The 24,518-nt window shown below is 38.6% G+C and overlaps 1 protein-coding gene, 1 long non-coding RNA gene and 1 pseudogene across 2 annotated transcripts; 2 read left to right on the top strand and 1 right to left on the bottom strand.

Annotated features, from left to right (window-relative positions):
* The first annotated feature begins 2,658 nt into the window (after positions 1-2,658).
* LOC110068554 (uncharacterized) lies at positions 2,659-4,721 on the top strand. The gene is made up of 2 exons (XR_002298778.2): positions 2,659-2,885; positions 4,440-4,721. It is a non-coding gene; the product is annotated as an uncharacterized LOC110068554 (long non-coding RNA).
* Positions 4,722-7,424: 2,703 nt separating this feature from the next.
* LOC149101298 (uncharacterized) lies at positions 7,425-9,084 on the top strand (annotated as a pseudogene).
* A 63-nt stretch (positions 9,085-9,147) lies between these two features.
* LOC110068388 (uncharacterized) lies at positions 9,148-23,136 on the bottom strand. Its single transcript, XM_089276509.1, has 8 exons — positions 22,563-23,136; positions 20,372-20,622; positions 16,824-16,965; positions 15,548-16,305; positions 15,008-15,150; positions 14,132-14,177; positions 13,715-13,805; positions 9,148-13,285 (listed from the first exon to the last, which is right to left on the bottom strand). The coding sequence occupies exons 1-8, from the start codon at positions 22,849-22,851 to the stop codon at positions 10,443-10,445; spliced, it is 4,563 nt and encodes a 1,520-aa protein (XP_089132635.1). The 5' UTR covers positions 22,852-23,136; the 3' UTR covers positions 9,148-10,442.
* Positions 23,137-24,518: the final 1,382 nt, after the last annotated feature.

Raw genomic sequence — 24,518 nt, forward strand, 5'->3', positions numbered from 1 at the left:
ATCTTTCAAGTGTGAATGCTAGGTCAACAAATATTCCAAAATTAAAGGTTTTCATTTTCTAAGGCACGTGATCCGGCGTAACTTTTGGCTACAACCCAGCAAAAACGGAGCACACAAAACATTTCATTACGGATATTTTATTTCTGTCATTTGGTTTTTGAAATCGCTATATTTAGAATAAAATTGACTCTTCAAAGAAAATTATACTAGGGAAAATTCAATTCCTTTTGCCGATATTCAGAAGAAAAAATACTTGCACGTAATTGCAACAGTACAGCCGGAGCTAAATCATCTTACATCCAGAGACATTTTAGTCCAATGGAACGAAACTCGTGAATTTGATTACTAATAAAGTACCTCGGCTGACTGAGAATAAGTACAGTCTCATTAAAACGGTTTCGTTGTTCATATAAGAACAGAAATAAAATGTAACCTAGCTTACGTTTGTTTCTCTTCTTCGCATGATACCATAGTTAATCAGTTTTTCTTTTCTTTTTTTTTTTTTTTTTTTTTTGCACAGCTGACATGAGTCACGATATTAAAAGTACAAGTGAATTTTCAAGTTCACAAAAAGACCACGAATTAACATTACAGTCGTAAACTGAAAGAGTCTTTCTTGTGTATAGGATTGTGTAGCAGGAATGTAATGATTTGAGAGTTTTAAACGCGCCTAAAACACAATAGATTTTCTTTCTTGCATTGCATGATACCACTGTTCATTTAATTTTCTACTGAAATAATGATCGCTACTATTATAACTGATTGAATCTCCCTTAAAAATAATAACTCCCTTTCCTTAAACTAAACGAAACTTTGTCCTGCAAAGGAATACTTAGAGGTGAAAATTTATCTTATTATCTTAATGCAATGATATCCTTGCATGGACAATTGCCTTAGATGCCTTGGGCAAAAATTTAGCCTACTCACTCAGTATGGTTAGACCAACTGCAGGTTAATTTTTTCACTATTCATTATTTTAATTCAAATAAATTAAGGATGAGAACACGAAGTTTCAGTTTTTCATCAAATAAATTTGTAAGATTCTCCCTCTGAGTTGCAAAAGGTTATTTAAGGTAGCCTACACTGCACATTAAAATAAGAAGTCTAAATTTCAATTCGGAAAATTTTGAAAAAGACAAACAGCATCAGTCGAAAGTAATACTCAATAGATTTTGTTTGAATGGTCACGCTAAAGAAGGTAGAAACACATTAATTGACTTTAGAATTAATCATAAGAATGAGTGAGGTTTAGGACAATTTGCAGGTTTTATGAAGTTGATCTTTTTCAGTATGATGTGTTTGGAGGGAATTAATATTAGTTTTTCTACAAATATGGTACCAACGCTAGAGAAATTATATGTTTAGCGTCATGTTTGAGTCAAATACGAACATCTTTTATCGATTGTTTGATCAAGGGCGACCCTGTTCTTTCGAACTAATTGAAAACATCATGCAAGTGGTAATCGAAGTCGTCAGTAATAAGTACACTGGACAAGCTTGCTAAAAACAATTCAAACCCACAGTCAACACCAGTTAATTATGACAAAATCAGTTGACGCCGTCAAACTGTCCGCTTACTTAGAGGTGTCGGTTGTACATGCAATTCCAAAAAAGGCCTTAAAGTTCAATTTTTCATAATAGAAAAGTACATTATTATTTACATCAAAATTAATTACACTTCTTTCACATTCCGTTTGAATAAACAATGAAAACAATGACCTTGCTAGCCATGCCGTGAGGTCTGTGTAAATGATAACAAAAAAATGGCTGAGCATATTTCATTTTAACTGATTGTCATTCATGCTGGTCTAGAAGTGTTATGAGACCATTCCGAAGCGTTTTGTACTCAATGGACTGCTATAAAAAACAAAAAATTCGCATGCCTTTATGTCTGCCGAGTATGATGTCATTGACAGAAATTAATATATTATCAATTATCTTAATCAAAGGATCACATAGACAACTCGTTGAATTATGGTTCTATTACGTTATCTTCAGTAAAAATCTAAATGGAGGCATTTCATTGTTTTTTTGTAGAGCTACGGTATACGTTGTTTTATTGACTTCACTTTCAGTCTGTACGGCTTCGATTGTTTGCTGCTTATCTATGCGATAAAAACTCGGATCTTATATTGAAATATTCTGTTAGTGCTTTTCTAAGCATGAGCTGAAATGTGTACTTATCGGTCAGGAAGTGTGGTCACAAAACAAGGAAGTGTCGTGCGAAGGGAAAACTTTGCATCGATATGATCTAAATTATCTATAATACAAACAATCGAGAAAGCTTTCTTTGTCAGAAATCCGGCCGTTCTAATGAATGGAAAGATAATCTCCACTCAATTGACCTTCAAAACAACAGTCTTAGCAGATAAATTGACTTTTGAAAAATCAGTTATAGCAAAGAGTAAATTGTGGACTTATTTTGTGAAAACTGTACATGGCTTTGTGTACAAGAGTATGTCTAAGTCAGTTTTAACGCGCGTTTTTGTCGTTTTCCCTTCTCGAGAGTCCGGATATTTCGCTCTGTGGTTCGAGAAAAGTATTTACATAAGAACTGTCAAAACAGCAATTTATTTTCAATTACGACTTCATTAGACTTCAATTCCGGCCACGCGGAAATTACAAAGGCATTCTTTTTGTTCTTAGAGGGATAAAAAACGTCTGCCTTAGAATTGAGCATCTCACAGCTTCACTTGTCCACAAAGAAGGAACTCACTTCTACATAAATAGGAGCAAGAACAGACCTCTAATCTCAAACATTCAAGATGAACTCCAAAGTTATCCTCGTTTTTGCTCTCTTAATCTTCGCTGTTTCTTTTGTGCCAGAAAGTGAGGCTTTCACGGCTGGAGGCGGCGGTAACATTCCAAGAAAGCGAGAGTATGAAGTAAGTTCTTTAAGTTAATTGTTTCATCTTGCGGTCCTTGGTTATTTTAATGTCTGATTATCACGAGATTGCGTATTTTATGCTTTACTGTCGACTAAATTCGTTTCACATCAACTAAACGAGAACTCTTAAAGTACGTGTATGAAAAAAATGTTCACCCCTAGAAATAAAAACCTTTGAATTCAAATAAATAAGAAATCAAATAAATTTTTAACTTAGCTCGGAGAATAATCAAAGCAATTTTTGTTCAACTTTCAGTGATAACTCAAACCTTCATGAAGAGTGTTTAGTTCTGTAGTTTTGTAGTTTTGTAATAGTTTTTAATAGTTTTTTTACCACGGTTAAAACTCTAAAACTCTATTGACAAATTTTCATCCTCCGTTGCGTGAGACAAATTTTGTAAATCGATAGGTTTGCCGTTTTCACGAGATCATCATTTCTTAAACTTAAGTTGAGTCGCTTTTACAAAATTAGTAATTTTGATTTTATAAATTTGTTTTTAAGTCTGAGAAAATAAATCGTTTCGACGATATTGAATTAAAAGCAGTCGCAGATGATTAATATTTTGTTTAGGAGGTTCACTGGAGTCCCTTCGAAGAGATGACCTGTTTTCGTTAGGTTTTGAGGGGAAGGTGAATTTATTTTTAGAACATTATTAGTCGCATCATAATTTTTTGAAAGCTAAATCCTTTCAACGATATGACCAGCAAATTTACCGTGAAATTCCCACAGAGAAAGAATAAAATTGATCGTTTTATCTCCTTTTTTTTCTTGCAAACACGTTTTAACACTGTTCAGCAATAAAGCAATGCAATTTGTTGATAACAATCACTGAACATATCACTTCAAATGAATATTAAAAACCTGCGTTCTCTGTTTAGAGCAAAAGGTTACTTTCCCATTTTCAGTTGTTGTTGTTTTTTTTTTTTACTTGACCAATGTTTATCGTTAAGCTGTACAAATTATCTTTGTCAAAATCTTTAAGTTCTGATTCGCCATGAACTATAACTAGGCCGCGCCATTGAACGGAATCTAGCATGGGCAGCGAAGAGTGTAAAAGATCTTGAATTAAATACGTATGCACAATTCATTATCCAAAATCAAATTTAGGCCTTTTTTAAATATCAGTTGAATGAAGGAGCGATGTCTCGATGAACAAAATTCTCTTCCTATCGAAGGGAATAAAATAGCTTGGGTTAGAGATCAGAGACACCAATAAAACAGGAAAGGAGCAACGAAGGTTGTTATTAAATAAGGTTGAGTCCAATTACAAATGGCGCACTTGAAAAATTTAAGCGACATATTTTAAAATTTAACATCTGCTTAAAAGTTCTTTTACATCAAGAAAAATTACCTAGAACTTTCTCTTTTGGTTAAATTTAACTCATTAGTTTCATTCAGGTTGTGTAATTAAAAATAGGTGAGAAGTGCATGTATGTACACTGTTTGTTCGCGCGCCAAAACAAGCATATCACCGCGCATTTGCCAACTGACTGACAGCTGCTCAAATATATACCTCATGTAACGCCTCACAAAATATCTTTTCTATTTCAGCACCAACTCGCCGGGAGGGCTCTCTGTGCGGCAGCCAGGAGTCACTGCAAACGGGAATTTCTTGACGACAGTGAATGAACCAATCCCATCACATGGAACTGATCTGATTCCTTACAAGCAGCGACAAAATTCTCTAGCTCTGGAGTCGGCCTGTCATTCGTTATTGAAAAATCGTTAAGTAATGTAACAAATGCTATTGTAAATGATCGAGAAAATGTTTAATCGCAATTGTGAAATAATACAGGCACCGACGAGGCCAGAATAAACCTATTTTTGAGCGCATTTTGCTTGTATTTTCTTCCGCTCTGGTGTATTTTTCTTCGTTCCCGTTCTCGATCGAGAGTTGTTCATTTCTCAAACCGCAAAAATGGTTGAATAAAAGGCTTGTAAATATTTCTTCAAAAACCATGGGTCTCTCAAAATTTTCGTCGAATTTCAGGGGTTTTGTAGTCTCGTTCTTTTACCGTTTATATGCTTCTAACAGTCTCTCTTTTTCTCACAAAGCTGTCTCAAAGTCCTGATTTTTTGAAAAACTAATAAGAAAGTCGCAAAGTCTCGATTCGTTTGTTTGTTTTATAACTAACGTCTGAACATCTTTCTGAATAGAATCTGAATGTCTAGCACTCTCATTAAAAACACTTTGAAGTCTCTGTCTCGCAATTTGAAAATTCAAATTTTTCTCGGGTTCACAAAAGCTAGTCTCGCTTTCTCGCATAGTCTCTCATTTACCATCCCCTGATAAACACAACCGAATATGAATCACCCACTTTTTAAATTTTATAATTCCATTGTTAAGAAGTTTCTCTACAACTACATTCAGATTACGATTTTAACGAGTGACATAATTTCATCCCACATATAATGAATTTTCCTTACTTCAAATGTGCATTGAGATCTTTTTGAGGTATTTTATGGCTTTTGTATTGGTATGTTCATCAAAACAGTTTAAATTCAAATTCGCGACTTTTAACGACTTTTAAATCTGATTTTCACCAAATCCTTTCACAAACACAATTTCCTCAAAACATGAAATCTTGTCTCCCACCTCCAGCGTCACCAACGCGGAAAAAGGCCCCCAAAAAACACCTTTTGAACCATTTTAAACCCCAGGGGTTATTTAAGACTCCTAAGAAGGTTGCGGGCTAAATTCCGAGTACTCTTCACAACAACTAAGGGAAAGAAAATCTAAAAAACTGCACATACGAAAAACAGGGCGAGGAAAACTAAGCTGTAATATGTAAAAGGCATCGAACGACATTTTGTGTCGGGGGGACATCCTGTCTTCCAACATTATAGGTACCCGCGAGGGCAGAGGGGTGTCAAAGAGTTGAAGAAGAGGTATATCGTAAATGGTGTCCACATCTGACCGGGGTAGAGTACATATACCCCAAAATAGCTGACGTTCATGGATTTTCACCATATAGGTTTGGCAGGATGCGGGATAGGAGTGAAAATGGAGGTGGGATTCGGGATGACAGAAATTTTATTGGCCGGATGCGGGATAAAAATACTTCAACGGGAGCGGGATTTGCTCATTTTAATAGGCAGGATGCGGGATAGTTTTAAAATTGATGGCGGGTTGCAGGAAAACAGAAAGTCTCACGTTACAGACGTCACGCGGAGAACTGCAAGTCTGACTGAGCGGGAACGGGATAAACTTTCTGACCGGGTCGGGATAGCGGGATTGAGGCAAAAATAGTGGAAGGATGCGGGATTTAAAAAGTCTATGTTAGACCCTCTTCAAAGTTTAACGCTGTCGACGTGGTGAGGGGAAGGTTTGCCTTAATTAATGGGCCAGTTTGTATTCAAATGTTTCTTTATATTTCAGTACCATAAATAAGTGTACTGCCCATTTTGAGCAAAATCACAAAGAAAGTCACCACCCCAGGAAAAAAAAAAACTGATGTCAGTGTAGGTTAACGGTATTTTCTCACCTGATGGTCGATCCTACCAGCGAAACAAAAAAGGCGGGAGATAAAATTAGCGCAAACGCAAAGGGGTACAGTGTGAGTAAAGGAGAAATTCATTTAGGGTTTGGCATTTAATAGGGATTATATGCATAGCATCGGAGTCGAACCTTCACTAACGACCACCCCTCTACAACGACCACTTGCTTTGATCCCAGCAGACAGTCAATATGCTCACTCTTATTTTAAGCTCTCTACAACAGTCACCTCTCCACAACTCATTAACTGTACGTGCTATCCAGTTCAAGCATATTCAAGACGTCACCGATATGTTATTTGTGGTATGGGCACGTTAATTTCTTTTCACCATTGTGCAACCGTGTGAACGAAATATGAATTTCAACTAACGTATTTCAATGTCCAAAAAGGTCAACAAAATGAGCAAGGTTTAACTGTAAATTTAAGTAACAAAACCCTGATAAGTTGTGGAAACCAGAATCACTATTTGCAGGAAGCGCTCACAAACGAGATCTCAGTTTTATTTCATTATAATCTCGATTGGCGCCCGTAAGAAAATTAACCAAGGTAACGGAAAATACTGCGGGGAAAATCTCGAAAATTATGGTGTGCAACGGAATATGAATGAACTCAAGTTTTCCTTCTCAAGGATCATTTGATAACAAAATTAAATATAAGGAGACGGTCTCAGTATAATTTGATCTGCGTCGAAATAGAAAATTAAGTAACCTTTTCAATACACTGAAATATCTCACGATTACATCATAGCTGCTTCAATAATTTATACTTCCTGCACCGAAAAACAAGTTTTCCCTTTAGTTAATAATTTCATAAAGAATAGAAAAGTATATCTAATATATTCTGGCTGCATTTTTATTGTTTAACACAATTCTCCGTCGGGCGCTCCTGGGAATTGTGTTCCATTCAGCAAGAAAGGATCACCGTGACGACACGACCACAAGTTTTATTGGCATGACCAGAAACCATGACAACATTGTAAAAGTATCGGATATTTTTAAGAAAAAGCTGTGACGGTATTCACATAACTTGCCTCGCCAAGATGCAGGTGCTTTACGTGTATAAGGTTTGCTTGTTTGTCGTCATGTCTGTTATTTTGTCTTATTATTACATTGGTTTCGTCGGAGATGCTAATGTGACATTGAAGGATGCCGACGACTTTAGTTTGAACAAGAATATTTCTTTTAAGATGCTACAGCGAGTAAAAGATGCACTGGAGGAAGAACATTCGCCTAGAATTGGCTTTGACGACGATTTGATGTCAAGAGCAATTCAAGTTGGTAATCGTGCTCGCTTAAAAAACGTTCTCGAGAAAGCTTTAAGAGGTGAATACATCAATCTATTGGTCATTGGAGGGTCTAACAGCGCGGGCGGACAATTAGGACTTGACGAGAATAGTTTTGATGGATTATATTTCAAAGTGTTCGTGAAATGGTGGAACAACATCTTTAACAAAACGATCAAGTCCTTAGTGAAAGAGACTCATTTAACTATCGGAGCCACTGGGAGCCGTTTCTTTGCGTTTTGCTACGAAACGTTTTAATTATTGCAGAAGGTGAAAAACTCGATATTGTGTCAATAGAAATCTCAGCGAATGATTGTAGATTTCGGACAGCGAAACATTTGGAACAGTTAACCCGACAACTGCTTACGTATCCTTCAGCACCACAGCTACTTTATATTAATTTGGTAGCTAATCTGGGCTACCAGAGCGAGCCGTTTAATCCGACGTGCAGAAACCTAGAGACTTTTGGACAAACAGAGCTTGCGCACCATTATGAGATTACGTCATTCAGTTTGAAGGAAATACTTTGTCGCAAGAACAAAAAAGGTCGATGGAAAGTAATTTTAACAAACATGACTGGCTCCGATGGTAAACATATTGGCCTCAGGGCACATGCTCTAGTTGGTTTCCTGATGATTAAACATGTGAGCAACGTTTCAAAAGAACTTATTGATGACGTGTATGATGCTGCTGATCAAGTCGATGGAGGAAATGAAAGCTCTACTTTACCGAAGTTCTTGCTCATCGAACGTGAAAGCGAGGCTTTGAAAAAGCCATTATGCTGGACTGGAAAAATACCAAATGTTTTTAGAAACCTTCACCATCCAAATCTTCAACTTGAAGTTATAAACAACAGAAGCTTTTCACCGAGTTTTCAAGTCCGCGGAAAAAATTAAAGGGAAAGAGCGTGTCCAAAGAGCTTCGTACTGACTCTCAGGGAGGGTGGTGTGGGTGGAAAAGTTCAAGCACCCTTCAGCTGACAGTTTCCTCAGTTACATCACGATCTGCGATAGTTTTACGTAGGTTCTATAGCAGCGGCCAGGCTGAGATATGGCTGGATAACAATAAAGACAATGCTATTAAGACCGATTCAAACTGGAGACTGGATCGGTATTAATAATAATACAATCGCAACAAGAGTGAACCCTTGCTACCACACGATCACGGTCAGAACTTTACGGGACGGAGTGTTTATGGTTTCTGGAGTGCTTGTTGGACCCCCTGACTTTCGATTAGGGAAAGATGCGTTAGACTGTTAATGAGCAATGAATGTGAACTTAATGTCATTATTTAAGATACATTAGAGACTGACACTTGTAGATATTGGCATTTTGGCTAGACTAAGTCTCGCCAAAATACGAACCAAACACGCCTGATATTCGGCCAAAAAAAAATATAAACTAAGATTGTGTCGAGAGATGACTTGATAGTTTTGAACATTGCAAACGCTTTAGCAGGTTACAGACAAAGTCATCAGCTATTAACTGCTATTGGCGAGTTTATTTTAATCAAGTAAACAACGATTACTACAGTTGCTCAAGCGGCCGGCAAAGGTCAAACAAAAGTAATCCATTGATAAATTTCTTCCTTTCTTGTGTACATATATTTTTATTTATGACTAAAACAATTACTGAAGTTGTTTATCTCGACTAGAAAAAGCGGCGTATTTGTTTGCATGCGTAGTTTGTCATGCATATTTTAGATTTTCTATATATTGTAGTTCAGTTTCTATGACTCCACCTTAATTGTAATCAACACCACTAAACTGTCAGAACGCACTGTTCGTCTCAGCATCAAAAAGTATTGGTGGAAACTAGACAAACCTGACCTTATCTCATTAGCGAATAAGCCACTGTTAAATTTCGTAAGATCAATTCTCATGGAAATTTGCATTTTGAAACAGTTATCGGGCGTTCTTAAACACACTGAGAGTCACAGAGCATTGTTTTGAAAATAAAGCATTGTGACTGAGGGTTTTGCCATTGAATGTTATTGAAACGAGTTCCGAATATACTGTATGAAACCAGGGTGGTTTATATAAATCGTCTATGATCGTTATGTAGCTGAAATATTTGTCTCGTAATAAATATTTCTTTGTCGTTTTAAATCTAAAAATAAGATTACAGCTTCGGCATCAAAGATACTACCATAACCACGATAAAGTTAAAGTAGTTGTAGTGCAGTATAGTCTCGGTGGACTCCCATATAAAAAGGACCGCGGTGCTAAAGGGAAATTTTAAAAAGAACCCCTAAGAGGTTCCAAGATTCTGTTTTGTGGACGTGACTTGAATTTTTTTGTCCCCCTAAGAGGTACGAATTCTAAAACAACACATCATCTCCCGTCATATTGTTTTCCGTTCAATATCTTAAAAGGCATCGCGAAAGCTCCCACTGTGGATCTTTGGAGGCTGAACACCCAAGCTTGTAATTCTATTTGTCGTCATTGCAGCAGCTGTTATTGTTTTGGAGCTAGGGGGCACTGTTTCTTTTGTTTGTTCTATTGCCCTCTTAAAGGGTTTCAAGCCATTCATGTGAGACCTTACGAGAGCTGCAACATGACCTGAAAACTCTAAGAGGTACCCAAACCTCTTTTTTAACCCCTTCAAGGTACGACGAGCACCCTATCATTTTTAAATGGGATTCCCTCCCGAGAGTATAGTACTTTTGTAGAACACTACAGACAAGGTCTATCAAAATATGGATAAAACCTATCGCCTGATAAAATCTTGTTTCCAATGTATCGTTAATTTCACTGTCTAAGATATCGCAGCGCCGTTAGCAAGTAGTTTCCTTGGAACCTTCCTCTGCAGTGTCGCCGTCTGGTTTTTTCCTACATTTAGGATCACGTTTAATTCCCTTGCGGCGGGAATTCCGATACAACCGCCGTAGGATGTTAAGAACTGGGTCCTGAGTCCTGGGTCCTGGGTCCTTCGTAGGTCCTTCGTAGTTTTTAGGGACCTCTGAACCTTCAAGATGACGTTCCTCCATAATGCTGCCTTCTGGTTCACTTTCACGTTGAGGATCACATTTAGAACCTTCGTGAGAATTCTGATGTGACCTCTCTAAAGTGCTGAAAACCAGCCCGTTCGGAGTGATTTGTACATAATGTTTAGGGACTTCTGATCCTGCAAGATAACGTCCCTCCACAATGTTGCCTTCTGATTCACTTCCGTGTTCAGGATTATGTTTAGTTCCTCTGACGGAGTCCCGATACAATTTCTCTAAAATGTTGAACACCAGTCCGTTGGGAGTGATTTCTACATATTGCTTAGGGACCTCTGAACCTTCGAGGTAGCGTCCCTCCACAATGCTGCCTTCTGATTCATTTCCACTTTTAGGATCACATTTGGATCCTTGACGAGAATTAGGATGTAACCTCTCCAAAGTGCTGAAAACTAGCCCATTAGGAGTAATTTGTACATAATGTTTAGGGACCTCTGAACCTTCAAGATAACGCTCCTCTACAATTGTGTCTCCCGGTTCAGTCCCACGTTCGGGATCATATTTCGATCCTCTGACGGAATCCCGATACAACTTCTCTAAAACGTTGAAAACTGGGTCCTTCGGGGTGATTGGTTCATAATGTGAAGGAAGCTCTGAACCGGCAAGGTAACGTTCCTCCACGATGCTGCCCCCTGATTCATTGTTACATTTAGGATCACATTTAGAATCTTTTCGGGAATTGCGATGTGACCTCTCTAAAGTACAGAATACTAGCCCGTTGGGAGTGACTTTCACATAATGTTTAGGGACCTCTGAACCTTCAAGATAACGTTCCTCTAAAGTTTTGTCCACTGGTTCATTTGCACACTCAGGATCATGCTTAGATTCTTTAACGGAATCCCGATACAATTTCTCCAAAATGTTGAAAACTGGTCCGTTCGGAATGATTGGCTCATAATGTTCAGGGACCTCTGAGCCTTCAAGGTAACGTTCCTCAACAATTTTGTCCTCTGATTCATTTCCACATTTGGGATCAGATTTAGATACTTTGCGAGAACTGCAATGTAACTTCTCATACCTTTTGAAACCTGGTCCGTTTGGAGTAATTTGTACATAATGTTTAGGCACCTCTGAGCCTTCGAGATAACGTTCCTCCACAATGTTTCCCTCTCCCTCGACTCCTTCGCGTCCACATTCGGGATCATTTTTAGATGCTTTGACGGAATCACGATACAATTTCTCCAAAATGTTGAAAATTGGGCCGTTCTGAGTAATTTCTACATAATGTCCGTGGAGCTCTGAACCTGCAAGGTAGCGTTCCTCCACAATGCTGCCTTCTGATTCATTTCCACATTTAGGATCATGTTTCGATTCTTTGCTGGAATTGTGATGTACTTTTTCTAAAGTGCTGAAAACTTGTCCGTTCGGGGTGATTTTTACATAATGTTTAGGGACCTCTGAACCTTCAAGGTAGCGTTCCTCCACGATGCTGCCATTTGGTTCATCTCCACCACATTTAGATCCTTTGCCGGAATTCCGATGAAGTTTCTCCAAAATGTTAAAAAGTGGTCTGTCCCGGGAGTTGACTTCTGGTTCATTTTCACATTTGCGATCATGGTTAGATCCTTCCCGAGCATTTCGAAATTCTAGAGTACTAAAAGTTACTTTGTTCAGAGAAGTTTGAACATAATGTTCAGGAACCTCTGAACCTTCGAGATAGCGTTCTTCCACAATGTTTCCGCCCTCTGGTTCACTTTCACATTTAGGATCATTGTTAGGTACTTTGCGGGAATTTCGATATACTTTCTCTAAGGTGCTGAAGACTAGCCCATTCGGAGAGACCCGTACATAATGCACGGGGACTTGCGAGCCGTCAAGATAACGCTCCTCCAAAATTTTCTCCTCTGGTTCATCTGCACATTTAGGACTATCATTTCCATTCTTGGAGGGATCAGAATAAGGGAAGTCTGATGAGCTGAAAATTGGCCCTTTTGAAGTGATTTGTACATAATGAGCAGGAACCCTCGAGCCTCCAAAATATCTTCTGTCTAAAACATCATACACTGGTTCATCTGCATCTTTAGGAACATTATCTCGATTGTTATCGACAGACGAAGGCCTCTCCATTGAGCCGAAAATTGGCCCGTTTGGGGAGGTTTGTAGATAATGAGCAGGAACCTTTGAGCCTTGAAAATATCGTCTTTCCAAAACGTTGTATATTGGTTCATCTTCACATTTTGGATCATCTTTGGAACTGTTGGAGACCTCAGAATTAGGTTTTGGGGAGGAGCCCCGGAAAAGCTCCCTTACTGTGCAGTAAATTGGTTCTTCAGGTCGGTCCGAGGAGATGGCACTGGATTGACCATTCCCATCTACACCTTCCGGGTAGGGTCCCTCCAAGACGTAATACATTGGGTCTTTGTTTTTATCATTTTTATAATTATTCTCTTCTGGTCCATTGTCTTCCGTTGCATGGTCTGTTGGTGGTTTTTTGTTTGTAATTGGCCTTTCAAGAACGTAATCAAACGGCGCTCGGGTGTTTCCTAGGTGACGTTGTGCAATGTCTGCTGGAGCATACCAGCGGCATGGTGTGTCTTCATCCTCTAACGAAAGGTTTATCTGGGAGAGTGGTGCGTCGTATTCAGGGATTTCAAAAGGTGAAGCATTGAGTGAATCTGAAAGAAGAGAAAGAATTAGCAAACAAACAAGTCAGATTACGCGTGCTCTGCGTTACATAGACACATTCTGATTACATTATAGTTTAAATAAATTGTGTAAGACCCTATTAAGCTCTAGGGAGGCTTCGTGGATTTCAGTAGGGACCTAAAGAGAAGGAAATAGGGAGGGAATCCATGTTTTAGATCATAAATCAACTTGAGACAAGGAGCGGATTTCTCTGCAGATGATACATCTAAAAACGGAAGTTCTGCAAAGTAACTGTTATGCTGTTCATACGGTGCATTGCAATGTAATTTTGAACACGGAAGGGAGAACTGCCATACGAGGCTTATTAAAAGGCTCAGACAAATCGGGATAGAACTGGTGCATGCAATCTTGGTGTATGCAAGATTGCGTAACAGAACGTCTGAGTATCAAGAACTTACATGGATACTTGGACTCCAATGTATTGCAAGAAGCTCTGTCACGATCAGGCGGGTTTGCTCGGTCTATTTGTGGGCTCATCACCAATGTGTCCTGCGACAGATGCAATTGATACAGATTAGAGCCAAACAAAGCGCACGTGGTCATAAGAGCCAAACAGAAAAATGCCGTTGTCATTCTTAGTCCTTAAAGGAACTCAGTCGCGGTATTTTGTTATTTTGGCCACTTACAAAATCACGTATAAATTGAAAACCTGAAAATGATAGTTGACTAGGACAGAAAAACACTAAAGAGATAATAAAAAACTTTAAAGAAGCAAGAGTGGTTAAAGATAGGAAAATGCAAACAACGAACTTGAAACATTTAGGCTTAACTTTCAAGATGTGCAAACCGTGACGTAGCTCCTTCAATATACTTACCATTGTGGTTTCACTGATGGTGTCTGACCTCGAACGCAGCCTCTTGCTATAAAAGCAACAGTTGGAATAAATTAGTCTATTTAATAACAAAGCGTAAGATAAAGTACTCTTGTACCCTGGATGGGAAACAAATATATTGCAAGTTTCTCCTCGAGCACTTAATTAATCGATGAGCCAGTCAATCATGACCAGTCACTTGATTGCAATGATATCCCTCGTTATACCTCCGCACTAATCAGTGATACCATTCTACTTTTCTGGATACTAAATTAAACAAGGAAGATATATTTGCTTTCGAATTCAAAATTACTACTAAGGGGGCAATTCTTAGAATTCCTTTTTTTCGCTCGACAGCAATAAATGACAACTGCCATCACCATTCTCGTAGGTTCGCATTTTGTCAGACCTTCCCCCAACATGATATGGATTTTTAAACAAAATAACAATGTTTCAACGTCGAACATTAAGATCTTGATCCCACCCGACACACTAAACTTAAAGTAGCGACGTCCCTGTTTGTACATCTTGAAAAATTTATCCTAAATTTTTCGTGATTGTAATCCGTGTTCATCTTGTCCATCCTTAACCATTCTTGTTCCTTTCTGGTTTATTGCCATCTCCTTGGTATTTCTCTATCCGCTTAGCTATTACTTCTAGGTTTTCTTCAATTTAAGGGTAGTTTTGTACGCGGCCAAAATAACTCAACATAGTGTGACTGAGCTCCTTTACAGGTCGAAAATTTGGAGTGCCATACCCAAAAATGGTCAGCACGGTGCCAAAAATGCCGTGCCGTGCCGTGCCGATTTTTTTAGCGTGTGTAGATGGGGTTTCAGTTTAGAACAGCAGTATCTACAGCCTTTTCAAAGTTATAATTACCTTGAATATCGACGTCGATACACGAGGCTGACAACAATGGCGGCTACGATTATGAGTGTAATAGGTATTACAGCGATGAGTCCCGCAGAAGAAGATTCTTTGTCTCTACTTCTTTCACGATCCTGGCTGAGAGTAGGGGGGACCTAGATGAAGGAACAACAAAAATGACAAAATTGTTAATAATTCAACGGAGGTTGTAGGAGAAATTTTCAATAGAAAAAAAGTGCTTTTTCAGTAACCTGACGCACACATAGGAGAAAGCTTGGGAGAATTGAAAATTTATAAAAGGAAAGATGGAATCACGCGCAAGAGTTTTTCCAGACTTCCTCGTGTGCTTTTATCAGAATAAATATGTGTAAGCAAAAATGGCCACTTATATTAATCAAAGGCAGCAAAATTCAATGATACATCTTCCCAAATTCACAACCAGTTAGTTCACGGTATTATGAGACGAAAACGTGATAATATCTAGAAGAATTTGAAGCTATAGAAATAAGTCCTACTTTTTTTCATTTATAATACTATATTTCATTGTCTTACATTTGATGCTAAGCCAGTCTGGTTATTGTGGGATGTCTGCGGCAGGAGAATGCGAGGTGTCTGGGAAGTACCAGGACCTTTTGGTGGCATTTCTGAAATCTCAGAGGCAGTCGATTGAGTGCCGGGCACCCGTGGTAAAACTACGGAGGCCGCCGACAAGGCATAGGATGCTGTCGATGAAATGTCGATGTCAGGCTGTACATGCGGGGTGTTAGGTACCAATGGTGAAACTTTGGAGAGGATTGCTTGCGTTTTAGAAGCACCAAGTGAAACTTCGGAAGTTGTTGCTTGGGTGACACCCCCAGTCATTTGGGTAGTGGGTGCTATGGGTGACATCTCGGAGATGGATGGTTGAGTAGCGGAGGTTGTCGGTGAAATCTTCGTGACGGTTGGTTGTGAAACTGCCGATTGCGAAGCGGAAGCTGTTGGCGAGATTTTGGTTGCGTCCCAGTTGGTTGAAACTACGGAGATGGTTGGCTGGGAGGTGGAGTCTGTGCGTGAGATTTCGGTGATAGCAGAGTTGGTAGCAGAGGTCATCGAGGAAATTTCGGTGATGGTCGTTTGGGTTTTGAGGTATGTCGAAACCTTGGAGATAGCGAGGGTATGTGATGGACTGACAGACATGATGGCACTTGAAGCGCTTTGCTGAATGATTGAAGAGTGCGAAGGTGTTAACCTTGAAGTTGACAGCACTCTTAAAGATTTTTCCATTGAATGTATGGTTGAAGATCTTGTCACAGTCGCGTTGGTTACAGGGCCTATGAAGAGATGAGCATGCCAATGAAATAAATACTCCGGCACGGTTTGCGCTTCTTGAAAAATTCAACCTAAATTTTTCAAGTTCGTCGCTTACAATCCCTGTTAATCATCTCCATCCTTGCTTAACCATCCTTGTTCCTTTATGGTTTATTATTATCTCTTTGGTGTCTTTTCATATCTTAGCAAACTACTATTTTCAGGTTTCGTTCAATTTAAAGGTAATTTTGTGTGTGGAAAAAATAACTCAGATTACCTTGATTGAGCTCCTTTAAATGTCAACAGCAACAATTTTCTTTGTTATCACGAAATCCAATGAAAAATCATTTTCTTCCCGTAAGGACTAATGAACGTGCCAAATTACGCTTAAGTATATATGTAGCAAATTTTACACCTTTTAACACGGTGTGTACAAAATTCTTAAAAGTGGTTGTTCACCAAAAATAACAACCATGACAACCACCATGCGCACGTGGGTCCCCGGGGGGAGTATGATGAGATGCTGATCGGTGTTACTTACACATGGCATTTCCTACAAGCTTGAAAAGAAGGCAGCGTGAATCAAATTGGACCCGTTGTGTAGTCTGTATCACTCTGCAGTCTATAACCAAATTCATTATCTTCCCCCGGAATATATTTGTACCTGGTACATTTTTGTTTACCTGTGAGAAAAGCAAATTTATATGTAAGTTAACTTACAAACTTATACAAATCCTTCCATAGTTAACTGTAGAGGAAAAAGTACAAAATTATTGAGTCCGCATTGTTTTCTTGGTTCTAAACTTGCGGTTCAATGTCCGTTTCTTGATTGCCCAGGTACACTTGTCACAAATTGCCATGAGACTAAAATACAACTCGATTTAACGGTACAGTTAAAGGTACAGTTAAATATTTGTACCTGGTATATTGTTGTTTACCCAAGAGAAAAGCAAATTTCTATTGACTTATAAACTTATACAAAATAGCTAGCTTTACAGTCAGTCCATCATCTTTTGAAAATCTACAGAATTTTTCTTTGTTCGGAAAATAAGACTACTCGATAAGTGAACAGTTTTCGGTGGTTCATTTTCGGATATTATTAGCCATTTAGTTGCTCCATCAAAACTAGGTAGACAATAGCCTATGTTTGGCGCGAAAATATGTTCAAATATTTGACCGCGGACATTGTCGGTTGTGAGAAGCGATCAGTTTTCCGAAAGCGTAGCTCGAGCAAATATTTTTCGCAACACAGGCAGTTTTGAAAATTGGGAAATATCCCTTGGATATTCCCCAGTTTTACTTGGGGCATATGCATTCATGTGACGTGTTTAGACCAATCGTACGCAAGCGAAGATATTTGATGGATTATAAACAATTATTTGAGGAGGTTTTTGTGATATCCAGAATAGTCAAGATCAAGGTAGGGGTTACCAGCCGAAGCCGAAGGCTGAGGCTGACAACCCTTACCGAGACCTTGATTATTCTGGATATCACAAAAACCGAATCCAATAATTGTTTTATTATACATTGACGGAAAAGAAATGGAAGTCATGTTTTTGCTTCTTCACTGACGGCAAGCAACACAAAGCGCGCGAACTTGACATGATTACTCTTAGAAATCATGCACCGCGGTCATACATGACATGATTACCCGTGACCTTGAGTGTCCTTGACATGATTATTGTATAATCTGCAGTTATGACGTCACAGGCGCTGATTTCGAAAATTCAATGTACGCTTTCGGCCAATCAGAAAAGAGATAGTGGGTTCAATGTATAATAATAATCAATATCAGTGTCCTCCTATATACAAAGATTCTTAGTCACGACCAAAATGTTTTTGATTATCCCTACATTGTTAAAAATATCCTTGGATTACCGCGCGCATCAGCAAATAATCATTTACCATATTGAGAAAGCTTCCTATTGTCACAAAATCTCTGCAAATCCTTAGAAAGTCAACAGCTGTTTTTACAGCTGTGCAATATCATACACAATTTGCAGATGACAAATCGAGCAGTAAAATCTCACTCAGAATTATATCTTTTCAAACCAACTTCTTTTAGTCTGTCAATTAAAATTCATAGTTTCTCACACGTTCGAATTTGTTACCCTTTTTTCTCTATGAGATTTATTTGATTATCCCTACTTTGTTAAAATATCCCTCTTGGATTACCGTATCAGCAAATAAGCGTGAACCATTTGTCATACTATCTCTGCAAATTCTTAGACAGTCATTAGCTGTGTTTTTTTACAGTAGTGCAATATCACACACAATCTGCAGATGGAAAATCAAGCATTAAAAGCTCACTCAGAATTGTATCTATTCAAACCAATTTTTTTTAGTCTCTCCATTAATTTACATGGTTTTTCACACGTCTTATTTTGTTACATTCTCTCTCTAGAGGCAGTCTTAAAAAGAAAACAATGTGAATACTGTCGAGGAAAAGGTTGTTGTTATTCATCGTGGTAGATGCAATAATAAAGTGTATTATCGTTTGTCTCACGATGTAGTCACTTGAGATGTAGATCGCGACGTTTCGACTGCTTACTGCTAGTCTTCTTCAGGCGATAAGATCGACTGATTGCACGGTATCATTTATATCACAAAGGACGGCTGTGATTGGTGCATTTCGATCCTCCTATTGTTCCATTGTTCCGGCGGGTAGCTGTTCCCTCAGTGGTCCGTTGTTGTACCGTTCTCCTGTTGTTGTGTTTCTTGATCGTGGGTATCCATGCTTCAGGAATTTCAATTCCACTATCCCTGTTGATGTTGTTAGGGTGAAGTCTTATGTGAATAGCTTCCTTGACCCTACGTGTGTACCAGTGAGATCTCGATCAATAAACTTGACCTCATTCCAGATAGGATAGTGGCCGGTCTCGTGGTTGTGTTCAGAAACGGCGGAGGTCTGGGTACGGGCGAGTCGTATATCCCTGTCGTGTTCTTTGATCCTCTCCTGCATAGATCTCCCTGTTTCCCCGATGTAGACTTTGCCGCACTCACAGGGAATCCTGTAGACAACACCATCTTGTTTCTTATGTCCAAGGAGTTTCGGAGTCTCTCCGCCGCTGCCTAGAACAACAAGGCATTCGCACCGTCTTTAAGTCCGACACGACACTTCGGTCACACTTAGTGCGACCAAAGGACACCGTCAACCCGGCTAAACAAGATGGTGTTGTCTACAGGATTCGACCTTATCGCCTGAAGAAGACTAGCAGTAAGCAGTCGAAACGTCGCGATCTACATCTCAAGTGACTACATCGTGAGACAAACGATAATACACTTTATTAATGTGAATACTACTTCATGAGGTACCCTGAAGTTATCTCACTACTAAAACGTATTTAGCAAACCGTCTCCTCAAAATGACAGGCTAAAAAATTGTGAAATTTTGTTCTCCATCGTGTTTCTTTATCACATTACACAAACTTCCTGGGATTTGAAAAAACGCCCAGAGAAAGTCCCAAGTGATCCCAAAAATGGAATCCCACCAGTCACAAAAAAATGCAAAATGTCATTCTACACGTACAGTATCACAGAAGCTGCAGAATGAAAACACTTGGAACCTCTTGAAACCAAAGCAATATCCATTTGCCTTGCTAATTGCCATTCTTGAAATATTAGCTCCGTTAGATTACCACATAAGCCACGAGGTTCCCTTCAGTTTCTATATAAATGCTCGAGCCTCCTGTCTGTCTTGCATTGTATGGATATTGTAGCTTTTGAAATAGATTAGGAGTTTATTGTTCTTGGAATAGGATAAAGCAGGGACGGATTTAGGAGGATGGATTGGGTGGCTGGCCATCCCCTTTTTGAAGAAGCAAAATAAAATTGTGAATATTACAGAAGAAATGGATAGAAACACGTTGGACATTCACTTCATTGTAATTTCTGCTTTGTGGTAGTGCTATACTATATGTGGTGTAACAGCTTTAAATTAGTTTCCAATGCCTAAATTGAAACATTTTGGAGGCATGCCCCATTGATTTTACAACTCCAAGGTATCATTCATCCCTACAAACCTCTTGAAAAATTGTGGATCCGTCTCTGCTAAAGATAACCCAAGTTCATTTGAAAATGTGCACTTACCCTCAGGACGTATGGCGCATTTGAGTCTCTGCGACTAAGCGTGAAAAGTTTCACCGCAGAGTTGTAGTAATTTCTTAAGGAAATTTTCGAGCCCCTGCATCCCAAATACCAAGAAGAGCGAATATCCAATGTGCAAGTCCAGAACTGCCAGAAAACAAACCACAGTGAAATCTCTCTCCGCTCACCAAAGGCTAGTGTTGGTAAGCGTTTGTCTGCATTCTCCGTAGTAAACGAAGTAATAAAACCGCAGCCTATGAATTAAAAATGATAGAGATGTTGTGTTTATTCTTGCATAATATGCGTAGTTAATATAACGTTTGCATACAACTGACCGTCTTCACAGATAACGAATCTTGTTAAAATTGGCGACCTATTATTAGACAAGTACGTTTTTTAATTCGGCTTTGTTCGTAATCTATTAAGATCTTATTCTCCGCCTCTTCAATGACCAGCTATCTTTGATTATGAAGTTTTCTTGTTATTGTTTCTCTACCTTGAAAAAGCTATGCTTATGATTACTATTTCACTTAAGGTTCCTTCTGCTTGGAATTCGTAACGGAAATTACGCACATAACAAAACGGAGTATGTTGTCATAGCAACAGATAATTTTTAGGCCCCTTTGAACTTTTGTTTGCAATCACTGCGGTTTAGTGAATATATGAAATATCGTATAGTTGAACTGCGAGAGAAAGATGTGCCCCATGAAAGAGTATTGCAGTGTGAACGCAACTTAGGCACTCATGAAAAAAAAAGCGAAATTAATATCATGCTTGAACGGGATTCGAAGGCATTAACTCTGCGATATCAGTGCCTGACCCTAATCAACCGGACCATGGGTTCGAATCCGCTATTGTCGTAACAGTGCATGCCTTATGAAATTCGTTCGAATTCACAACTAGGATGATCTTTCATATATTATATTACTGAGGCTTATTGACTTGAAAAGTCTCGTAACGAAACCAAAATTGGGCCTCGTTTAATTACCTTGAGCAATCTATTAGCTTTCCGTGTTCTACCTCAATCAAATCTATACTTTGTTTTGGTAATTCCACAAGGCAACACTGGCAACAAACCCAATATCTTGCACGTTATTTATGTCCATCGACAGAATGTCAATAAAAGAGACGTTCGTCGCAATGTTCTGCTCAAAATGTTTCATGAGGAAAAATTGAAAAAACTACAGCAAAAGAAATCTTAGAGCTCTAACTTACTGTCATATTTGATTCCTTGACTGAAATAACACTCTGCCTCGATGCGATCTTCTGGTTGCTGTTTTCTTTTTCGGGGGGTTTGGGGCATATTTTCATGCTTAATTGCATAAGTTTAGTATTGATTCACAGAAAACCGAAGGGTTAGAACAACGCAAATATATCTCGGGACTTCAAACTGTTAGGCGCTAAAAATGTGTTACAACACAAATCAAAATGGATTCCAAGAAAGAATAAATTCAGTTTTTACACAGTCTAGATTAAAATTGTAAGTTTTTTCTTGTTCTATAGTAAGCTCTCTCAGAAAAACCATATTGATTAGGAAGAAATTTCAAATCAAGCTTTCTAAAAGCATTACAATATCATAGATACGTTTTGCTGTTGGCAGATCTATGATGTCAATAGCAACAAACCGATCAAAGTTCATTTTTCTAATCCGTTAAGGGGTTTTGTTCTGAGTTTTTCAAATTGTGTATTTTACGAAAAACCCGATGTTGATCTTGTCTTACACTAAAAGCAATTCCAAAGAGTTGTTTTCGAGTTCATATGAGTACTGTTTCGAGATGAAAGAATTCTGATATCCTTTTGCTGACGTACTGAGTGCCCAAAATCGGTTCTTTAGACGCAAATTCTTTCCAAATATGAGCTCACCGATTCTTGACATGCAAAACTACTTCCATTTATAATACGTCTTCACCTAAAATATGCTCAAGGTTCATGAAAACCGACATTCTTTCAAATATCAGGGCTTGTGTACGCTTTCAGATTTTCTAGTGCATTCTAATTTCGGCCTAAACCGAAAAATATGAAGTTCCAAAAATGCGCCCTTTTAGAGCAATACCCTTTAAATATGATACCACCCTAAAATTAAATATGTCTCCAAGTTAAAGGGATCCTTTTCTGAGTTCAAACTTTCGTTCCTACACTTTCCATTAAAAGCCAAGTGATGTGAATTTTTTTTTAATAAACAGTATTCTCTTACCTCGATTTAATTGTCTCCTCAGTTTTCGGTTTTCAACGCACGACCATCGCCTTTTGTGAAAAACAAATGTCGCATTTCTGGCAGGACACATACAGGAGCAATCGCGAGCTCTATCCACTGCGTAGAAAGATTTGCAATCGCTGCCTGACTGGGCGCCATTTCGCTTGCAAATTGAAGCAGGTATCTTGAAAGCGTCTCTGCCATGGCTTGCCCTGGTTATCACGAAGGCCTGTACTGATGCAAAGTTGATGCAACACTGCACAATCAGAGCCAAAAATATTATCTTCATTTCTAATTTGATGAAATGTGGAAAGCTCCAACTGCACTCTTGTTGTCCAGAGCGACAAGTGATCTTGAGTTCCCAAGAACTGATGACGTTATTCACCGAGAGAATTATATCTGGTCTGTCGGTGTCACCCCCTAAGTTTGTAAGCTGTCTCGCACACGAAATGGAAATTCCAATTTACTTCCTCGGTTGTACTCGGGAAACGTATGTTGTCAAAAGATCGTGTGCATTCATAGCACTAACGAGAACAAGTCATTAGCGGTCAAGTCTAAGTTGAACTGGAGACGAAATTCCTAACAGTCTTAGCTAGTGAACCTTTATCACTGAACCGATATTATTCTCTCTAAAAAGCACTTGGCTTTCAAGTCGTTTTTTTGACATCATGTAGGAAGATACAAAGAAATGAAATATAGATACTAGCATTACTACATCAATAACAATGATCGCAAGACATTCTCGGTAATTAGGTTAAAAAGTCCCTCTCTTAATAAATCCATTAAGAATGACTACATTGTTGCACTACTGAGCTCAGAATACGAGGAACTTTTCTGGAGAAAAAGAGCGCAGCTTTCTGGTCCGGCGTTTATTTTTAATTGGTCCTCACAAATAAACAATAAAATAGAAGTCACCCCACTTAGAGTATTTTTATGTATTCCATTGGTGCGGTAATTCGATCGTTTTAATGTTTGAAGAAAAAGTTATTTCTCAAAGGTGCAATACTTTGCACAGCATGCAGTCAAATATTTCTAAAACTCTTCTTTTTGAGAGTTGGCCATATTGGACTCCCATTATACATTGCTAATTATAATTAGAAATTTTCAAAGCACCGGTCGCTGTATCGTGCACGTGCGAGTGTTGCTTTGTGCTCTTGCTTATTGCCCGCGCGCGAATAAACAAGCGAGACTTAAGCTTACATATTATACGAGTAAAACTCGCTAAATGCTGCGGCCCCAAATGACGACACACGAGTTTTGATGGCATCACCTGAAAAAGTCACTTACACCCCTTAACAAACATGAACAAAGATGTTTACCAGACGTGGAAAGGAGCACGTTTGTTTAAATATTAACTGAAGTGGGACTATTTTCGCAGCGAAAAATTTTAAGTGAATATGGTGTGGGGTCATATTTTGCCACCTAGCCAGCATCGGTTCTCAAAATTTCGCGATTTTTCAAAAATGCTTGCACCTTTTCAAAAGCGTTTTGGAACTTTAAATTGATACCAAATTGCACCTGGTCATCTCATTTTTGCGGATAGCTTTCTAGTGAACATAATTTGAGGACTAACATGAAAGTTCGTGACAGTAACTTTAAACATCTTGAAAACCCTTCCACAGCTAATGGGAGGCGGTGCCGTTCTTAATAGCAGACTTTTCCAAGTTTCACGTGTAGGATTCGTTTTGTACAAACAAACATTGCAATAACAAAAAGTAGGAGTGCATCGCTTTGAAGATTTATGACCTAACAACCGATCAAAATGCTGCATGGAATAAATACCAAAGAGGAGTCAATCGAAATTTTAGTGCAGTTACTAATCGGAATAAACAGATAAAGCCAACCTTCTCTTAAAATATCGAGTTGCTCTTGAACAATTGAGCGGTTGGTAATATAGATAAAGCTGTCGGTATTACGTGGGTTCAACCGTATATATACCGTGTTCAGATCTTTTTT

The sequence above is a fragment of the Orbicella faveolata genome, unplaced genomic scaffold, assembly GCF_042242905.1.
Source record: "Orbicella faveolata isolate gen_17 unplaced genomic scaffold, um_ofav_v1 contig_4, whole genome shotgun sequence".
Taxonomy (NCBI): domain Eukaryota; kingdom Metazoa; phylum Cnidaria; class Anthozoa; order Scleractinia; family Merulinidae; genus Orbicella; species Orbicella faveolata.

What these genes read in the sequence shown, in the direction of transcription:
- LOC110068388 (XM_089276509.1), bottom strand. Translation starts at nt 22,851, where the DNA reads ATGAAGATAATATTTTTGGCTCTGATTGTGCAGTGTTGCATCAACTTT. An exon ending in GCTTGTAGGAAATGCCATGT is followed by an intron (nt 16,306 to 16,823) that starts GTAAGTAACACC and finishes ATCTCTTCATAG; the next exon opens with GCCCTGTAACCAACGCGACT. An exon ending in CCATCAGTGAAACCACAATG is followed by an intron (nt 13,806 to 14,131) that starts GTAAGTATATTG and finishes CATCTGTCGCAG; the next exon opens with GACACATTGGTGATGAGCCC.